Here is an 8,623-nt window from a genome sequence, read left to right on the forward strand (position 1 = left end):
AGAGAACATATATATATAACGACGTTGGGTTTTACTCAAAAATTGTAGACCAAAGTTGAAAATTTAAATTGTAGGTTTGTAACTACCTTTCCATAAAGAAATAAATGTTTTATATCAACTAATTTATTACTATAATCTTAGAAAAAGAATAATTGTTTTTATTTATTATAATCTTGAAAAGCAATGTATTTTATCTATAAATATATAATTGTTTTTGTTTTCAAATTTTATTTATTTGATAAAGAAGAACACTCGAGTTTGAATTCAAAAGGACAAATAATTTTTTATTAGTTGTCAAATTTTATTTGTCGTCGGGTAGGTGATGGTTTGAGGGTGAGTTTCTGGGAGGAGGTTTGGGTTGGGGGTAAACCCCTGAAATTCGTGTTTCCAAGACTTTTCAACTTGTGTATCGACAAAACAGGTTTGGTGGGGGAATCGGGCTCTTGGGAGAACGGCGAATGGAACTGGGAGATCGGATGGAGAAGAGAGTTGAGAGAGAGGGAAAGAGGGATGTGGGAGGCTTTGAGGATTTTAATTTCTCAAGTTATTCCTTGTGCAGGTAAGGAAGATGTTTGGAGCTGGAAATCTGGAAAAGACGACGTCTTCTCAACAAAGGCGGCATATGATATCATCGCGGCCTCTAACTACGGGCTGCCCCCGGTGGAGGAGGTTGAGGCTGCAAAAGTTTGGAAGGCTCGGGCACCCCATAAGGCAACAGTTTCGGCTTGGCGAGCTTTGATCAATCGATTGTCCACTTGTGATAACTTGCTTAGAAGAAATGTCTATCTCGGTGTCGAAGAGAGATGGTGTAATTCCTGCGTGATGCAAGACGAAACTGCAGAACACATCTTTCTTCATTGTCCCAAAGTCGAGATGGTGTGGAATCAAATTCATCAATGGATCGACGTAAAAACTGCCAAGCCCAAAGGTATTTTACAACACTTCAAATCGTTTGTCCTCGGAGTTAGAAGGAAAGAAGGGAGAAAACTGCTCCTTGCTCTATGGGTTGGTATTATTTGGCTGATCTGGATGTACAGAAACGAGAGCAGGTTCGAAGGTAGGGTGTGGGATGCCAATCAACTCGTTTTGGAGATGAAGGGTAGATTGTGGAGTTGGAACAAGATTTTCCACCTTGTTGATGAAAATGGTTCCTTCTCTTCTTGGTGTTCAAGTGAACACAAACTTTCATTTTTGTAATTCTCTTGGTACCTCTGGTACCTTGTTTGCTCCTCTCTTCAATAAAGTTCTTTTACTGATAAAAAATAAATAAATAAATTCCCATACTACTTTTGTGTAGCATTATGACGAGTGACGACTATATTGTTGAAGAAATTCAAATTATATACTATCTCCGTTTCACCATCGAAAAAGTGAATAAATATAATTTTTTTGTCAAATAAAAAAAATTTAAAATAGATGAAACAAAAAAAATATCTCAAAATAAATGGGACGGAGGGAATATATTTTTTGGTAAGCACTGCAGTGGCATTTATTTGTAACAAGGACAATTCCTAATACTCCCTCCGTTCCACTGTAAGTGAGACCTTTTTTTTTGGGCACGAGAATTAAGAAAGGTGTATTTTGTGTGTAGGTGAAAAAGTGAAAAAGTGTTTAAAGGGAAAACTTTTACCAAAAAGGAAAGAGTCTCACTCACAGTGGGACACCTAAAATAGAAAGAGTCTCAGATACATGGGACGGAGGGAGTATAAATTTACAAATAAATACAATTCTGATTTGGAGTATTTAATCATTTTGAGCAGTAGAGTGGTAGCTGATCCACATCACGTGGCTTGTTACACCCTTATTTATAACAATAAACTACCCCCCTTTACCTTTATCTGTGTTTCATCAACTGTCGAAACATAAACATAAGCCCTTTCCCAACCGTAATTCTCCCATCTTCCCAGGGGCATTTTCGTCCCATCACCCTCTTATATAACCTTATGCTATCAGCCATCGTCCCTCCTCCACTCCACACTCCACCCTCTCTCTCACACACTTTCCCGCTCTGAGATCACACACTCTCACCGACATTGTCTCAAAACCACGTCCATACAGTTCAGCAATGACATCTCTCGCCACAGTAGCAGCGCTGCTCTTAGCCGTGGCTGTGGCGGCGAACGCCTGCGCGCCGGCTGACCGGGAAGCCCTGCTAGCGTTCAAAGCTGCCCTAAGCGAGCCATATTTAGGCATATTCAAGTCATGGTCTGGCAGCGACTGCTGCACCAACTGGTACGGCGTCAGCTGCGACCCGGATTCCAAACGCGTCGCCGACATCGTCCTCCGCGGCGAGTCCGAGGACCCTATCTTCGAGAAAGCCGGCCGCTCCGGCTACATGACCGGCTCCATCTCCCCCGCCCTCTGCCGCCTCGACCGCCTCACCACCCTCGTCCTCGCCGACTGGAAGGGCATCTCCGGCCAAATCCCCCCCTGCATCACCTCCCTCCCCAATTTGCGGATCCTCGACCTAATCGGGAACAAAATCACCGGCCAAATCCCCGCCGACATCGGCAAACTCTCCCGCCTCACCGTCCTCAATGTCGCTGACAACCAAATCTCCGGCGCTCTCCCCTCCTCCATCGTCAACCTCAACAGATTAATGCACTTGGAGCTCAGCAACAACCAGATCTCCGGCGAAATCCCCTCCGACATCGGCAAACTCTCGATGATGAGCCGCGCTCTGTTGAGCCGGAACCGGCTCACCGGTCCAATCCCGACCTCTCTGGCCAGTATCTATAGACTGGCCGACTTAGATTTATCAATGAACCAGATCTCCGGTTCGATCCCGGGCCAGCTCGGGTCAATGCCGGTTCTCTCGACTCTGAACTTGGACGGGAATCTACTGAGCGGGCCGATCCCGGCCGGTATACTATCCAACTCGGGGTTGAACATTGTGAACTTGAGCCGGAACGGTTTGGAGGGGAATCTGCCCGATGTGTTCGGGCCGAAAACTTACTTTACGGCCATTGATTTGTCGTACAATAATTTGAGAGGGTCGATTCCGAAATCGTTGTCGTCGGCGAGGTACATAGGGCACTTGGATCTGAGCCACAACCACCTCTGTGGGCCCATTCCGAACGGCTCGCCGTTTGATCATCTAGAGGCCTCCTCCTTCGCCAACAACGATTGTTTGTGCGGAATGCCGTTGCGCACTTGTTAAATCACTGCCTTCCTATATTTTTCCAATATTAACTACATAAATATTAATTTCCTCTATTGCCAACTACATGTATATTTTGTGTATGGTTGATATTGATGTTGATGTTGTAATGCCATTAAGAAAAAAGGGTGGCGCCACGTGAACTTGTGTGGTGACAGCTTTTATGGAGAGAATTTCATTTCATTATATTAAAGTGAGAGCATGCATGTCGTTATACCGACTAAAATCAAATGAGAAGGGTGGTGTATTTTGCATATGTATGTGCCTTTTTGGATGTATAATGAGGCGAAGCTATTATTAGTTAATCAGTGGGCGCTTTTCGCTTAGTCTGTGCCGGATTGAGTAGTAGTGAATTATTGAAACACGTAGGAGGAGATTATTTTGCTGAAATTAATTATTATGTTGTGGAACTTATGATTTACCTCCATCTTATACAGATTGAATCTTTTAAAAAAAATTACTTTTCACTTTTAGGGGTAGTAGTTTACTTTGAAAAATTAGTTTTAATAGATAAAAATAGTAAGACTAATAATATCTTGCTTACTTTGTTGGATTGAAATTTTAGAATATTTTAAAATCCTTGATTATTTTTTATCATTTCAACTACTTTTGCTTAATTCTTATCTAATTAAAAGGGAGGTATTGAAGTAATCCTATTCTTGAGGATAAGAATACTCAATTGTTCATTTTATCAATCATTTAAAATAAATGTCCACTTAGTGTAACTGAAATCTGGAATGCTATACTCCAGAAAGATAAGCTTGTCGGTCATGGGTGTGCATGGATCTTATGTTGTGGGAAAAAATTAAACAAAGAGTGTTGTGCACTAAAATGTTAATGTAGATAAATTTTTTTCTTCAATTTATACATATCTTCTAATTCCAATTGTTTATTAAAATTTATTTCTCAAATCATATTATAACATGTACGGATAAACTGAGGACACGAATCTGGGAAAAGTGAAACAACCTCTCATCATAAAGAGAAAACATTAAGTAAAATTGAAGGTTAGGTATTAAAAGAAAGAATGTGGGAAGCAAGGCATTAAATTGTGAGCATAATAGAATTTAAAATATGTGGAGACGAGAATCAAACAGAGGTCAATAACAATTAGGATGAGTGTTGCAGTTGCAGAGCACATGCATGTGATGTCCCAAACCCCATGTGACCCCAACGTCAATTATAATATTGTGGGCCTTATCCTTTTTCCACTAAATTCCTGCAAATTAATAACCTATTTATTCATTACTGCTCTACAAAACACACTTCATCTCAATAAGTTGAAACTTATGCCAGACTAGCATGCACACATTAATTATTGTGAATAATATGCAGAACTAACATTAATTAAGACATAATCCTAACTTATGTATCATATCCTCATCTGTTAGTTTTCATCATCATCATGGCCGTCATTATTTTTTTATTATTATAATTATGTGGAGTCCTCGACACAGCGCTTGGAGGTTTGTGCAAATCTAAGCACCCACCTCTGACAATCCGCAGATGTCATAAATATATCAATTACTACCTGACATTTCACAGGTTTTCTTGGGAAAGGATTTTTTTGGGATGAAAATTATCCATTTTGTTAATCAATAAATCTATTAATCAATAAATCTATGCAGCCACGTTTGTGGCCACCCACAAACTAATATAATAAGAAAAATTTTGATTTATTTAATTTATTTTTTAAAATAAAAACAGGATTGAGTTATTTTATTATATTCTCTACATTGTACTTATTTTTTTATTTTATATTTTTAATTTATATTTTAATAAAAATAAAAAAGTTACCAAAAAAATTACAAAAAATAACTACAATGTAGAGAATATGATAAAATAACTAAATCTTATTTTTATTTTAAAAAATAAGTTAAATAAATTAAATTATTTTTTATTTAGGTAAATTATGGGTGACCACAATGTGACTATTTAGCATTACTCTTTGTTAATATATATGCATGAAATCTTCACTTCCACTACAGTAAGTATAAAATATCCACTTTCATTGAAATTAATATTAATGTTTTCATCAAATTGATATTTTATAGACAAATTCTTACGTCTACTATATAAACAAAATTCATAGATTACGATTTTGCCACGAATTTTATTCATAATCTATTAAGGGTGCGTTCACTTTGATGGATGGGAAAATGGGGGATAACAAAAATTTAAGCCTTAAAATGTCTCATTTCTTATACCACATTTTACACAAAAGATAAGTTCACCATTTTTTTCTTCCTTATTTTCACTTCTTGAATAATATCCCTTCTTGAAGTGAAAATAAGGAAGGAAAAATGGTGAACTTCTCTTTTGTGTAAAATGTGGTATAAGAAATGAGACATTTTAAGGCTTAAATTTTTGTTATCCCCCATTTTCCCATCCATTAAAGTGAACGCACCCTAAAAGTATAATACAAGATCATGTTGTAGTCTATTCACTCATCCCTATAAATGAAGATGAAGCGCAGTCTATTGATAAGACGCTTCTCATCCAATGAATAGGTCGGGAGTTCGAGTCATCTAGAAGGCAAGAGTGTGAGTGTATTTTTTCTTTTTTGGGTGTAACAAATTAAAAAAAAAAAAATCTCATCCCTATAGATTAGGGTGCTAAAGTCATCTATTATTATTAAATTGCAGCTATTATAAAAAGAAAAAAAAACCTTTTAGAGCTCAGATACGCAGACTAGGGTTAGGGCCTCGTTAAAACCTCCCTAAGAAAAATTCGGCTAAAAACACTTAACTAATTAATTAAAAAGAAAAAAAAGAAAAATCTACAACAACCCTTAAAAGCATAAAAAACACTTACAAATAGTCTGGGACCTCATTAAAACCTCTTTAAAAAATCACATCGAAAAACCACAAAGACGATAAAGAAACCGTGACGAGGACGAAACTTTAAGCTTCAGACTAGCCATCACTCAAAGTTCACCATCGTTACAGTGACACTGATAATTAAAATTGGCTTCGAACTATCATCACCCCAACTTTGCCATCACCAAACGCCAAACAACAAAACCCCACCCCAAACACAAGCAAGAGAGCACAACGAAGCTAGAGAAGCCAGCATCAAACGACGAAGAACTATATATTACGCAAAAACAATCGTATAATGTAGTCTGTGTGTATTATAGACTACGTACCATCCGTAATACATCATAATATATTAGAAGAAAACAGTAGGATTACTAATAATTTATAGTATCTGGAGGCACATTTTTAGCAATCTCACACGATCAGCAGATTCTTACGCATGCTTCGACTGAAAATGCTTAAGATTCTCAACTTTTTGAACGACTGGTCCAATTTGTGAATGGATAATCCAAATTGTGAAAGACTAATCTAATAACAGTCATACCAAGACTACCAGACTATCGGTAATGAATTTGTGACGTACGGGAAATTGGATCTGTGGCTTCACTTTCATTCCTTTTTAAAAAAAATATTTTTTGACATTTAAATTCTTAAAATATAGTGGAGTTTAAGGTTTATAAATAACGAAGTTTAAGATTTAAAATGTGGGAGCGGAATGATTCAGAGATGTCCTCAACTCTAATCATATGTGGGAGCGAATTATTTCTGTGAGTGATGAAATGACATTGAGACCATCTTTATCCATGACCTTTAAAATCGGTTATAGGAGGTCATTTAGGGGTGGAAAATCGGGTACCCGCGGGTACCCTACCCGCAAAAATGCGGGTACCCGCGGGACGAAAACTGCCGAAAACGGCACCCTCACCCGACCCTCTTCCCCGATGCGGGTACCCGAATACCCGCAGCGGATACCCGCTGCGGGTATGAGGGCACCCTCACAGTCCCGCGATTTTTTTTTAATTTGTAATTTTGCGGGTTTTTGGTCCCGCTGGAGGGTATTTCGTTCCGCTGGAGGGTATTTCGTCCCGCGAGAGGGTATTTCGTCCCGCGAGAAGGTATTTCGTCCCGCATTTCACAAAAAAAATTGAAAATATCATTTCTATTTCATCGATTATCCATAAAAAATTAAGGCTAGGAGGAGTTTTGGGGATTTGGGGGTTAATTCCTAAAAGTAAAATCTAATAAAATTATTTAATTTTAATTTTATAATGTTATTTGCGGGTAATGCGGGTATCCGCGGGTATACCCGAGGGTACCCTCTACCCGCAATTTTTGAGGATGCGATACCCGCACCCGACCCTCCACCCGAATTTTGCGGGTATCGAGTACCCGATACCCGCGCGGGTATCGGGACGGGTGAGGGTATACCCGATACCCGCAACCCGATTTTCCACCCCTAGTCATCATATAAGACAAAAAAATTAAATAATAAAAAATACTCCATCCGTCCACAATTTAAAGCTCCACTTTGGTGTGGGCACGAAGACTAAGAAAGCAGAAAAATGTGATGTGGATGAAATATAAGGGTCGGTAGTTGACTAAAATGATAAAGATAGTTGACTAAAGTGATAAAGGTGTAGTGAGTGGGTCCACTAGTGATAAATGTACTCCCTCCGTCCGCGATATCGTTTCCACATTGTGGACGACACGGGTTTTAAGAAAAGTGGTGGATAGTAGTGGATATGTAGTGAGTGGAGTTTGGGTCCCACAATTGTTGTGAGTGGAAGTTTGTGGACCCTACTTATATAAATGAAAGTGGAAACGATATCGCGGACGGACCGAAATGGCAAATGTGGAAACGATATTGCGGACGGAGGGAGTAGTAAATATAGAATATAAAAATGATAAATGCGTTTTAAGGTGGGTCCATTAGTGACAAATGGTTGTAAATATAGAAAAAGAAGAAGAGTAAAAAAGTACAAAAAACAGAATATGACTTTAATATGTGGATAAAAATTTAAGAGCAAGTAAGGCTTTAAATTGTAGACGGAGGTAGTAGATGAAATGATTTGGTGGAATAACTGGTCATCGAAAAAGGGTGCAGACCAACCTATTTCACAATCACTTGTATCAAATAAAAAAGTGCCACTTGGCATTTTTTAATTAAAAGATATAATGATAATTAATAAAAAAAAATATGTTTAGGTTGGAGTGGGTTATTGATAAAGTACAAAAGTTGTAGTATTATTATAGGTTGTGTATGTGAAAGAAAGATAAATAATTTTTTATTAAAAAATTGGGTTGATATAAGTTTTTAATAAATATAGTCTTAATCGATGATAGATTCAGAGGTCAATTAGAATTTTTGCATTTCGTGAGTTTTTGCTTGTGTGCGGTTTTGCGTGAACGTGTGCTTATGTATGGGGTTGAGTGGGAGCCTAATTTTAGGAAGCGAGTGAGCCGATTTTAAACTAGAATTAGGGCCTAAATTTTTAGCCAACCCATTTAAGTTTTGAAGCCCAATCTTCAACTCACAATTTAAATTAGAGCCCAACTAAAATATTTAAGTCCAAACCCAAAGCCCTAAATGAGGCCTATCATTGTCTAAAGGGGGCTAGTGTTGGCAAAGGAAGCCATTATGGAG

At 38.0% G+C, this 8,623-nt stretch overlaps 2 protein-coding genes across 2 annotated transcripts; both read left to right on the forward strand.

Moving 5' to 3' along the window:
- The first annotated feature begins 510 nt into the window (after positions 1–510).
- LOC131021145 (uncharacterized) lies at positions 511–1,197 on the forward strand. Its single transcript, XM_057950236.1, has one exon. The coding sequence runs from the start codon at positions 511–513 to the stop codon at positions 1,195–1,197; it is 687 nt and encodes a 228-aa protein (XP_057806219.1).
- Positions 1,198–1,841: 644 nt separating this feature from the next.
- LOC131022233 (DNA damage-repair/toleration protein DRT100-like) lies at positions 1,842–3,416 on the forward strand. The gene has a single exon (XM_057951696.1). The coding sequence runs from the start codon at positions 2,066–2,068 to the stop codon at positions 3,158–3,160; it is 1,095 nt and encodes a 364-aa protein (XP_057807679.1). The 5' UTR covers positions 1,842–2,065; the 3' UTR covers positions 3,161–3,416.
- The last annotated feature ends 5,207 nt before the right edge of the window (positions 3,417–8,623 follow it).

The sequence above is a fragment of the Salvia miltiorrhiza genome, chromosome 4, assembly GCF_028751815.1.
Source record: "Salvia miltiorrhiza cultivar Shanhuang (shh) chromosome 4, IMPLAD_Smil_shh, whole genome shotgun sequence".
In the NCBI taxonomy this organism is placed as follows: domain Eukaryota; kingdom Viridiplantae; phylum Streptophyta; class Magnoliopsida; order Lamiales; family Lamiaceae; genus Salvia; species Salvia miltiorrhiza.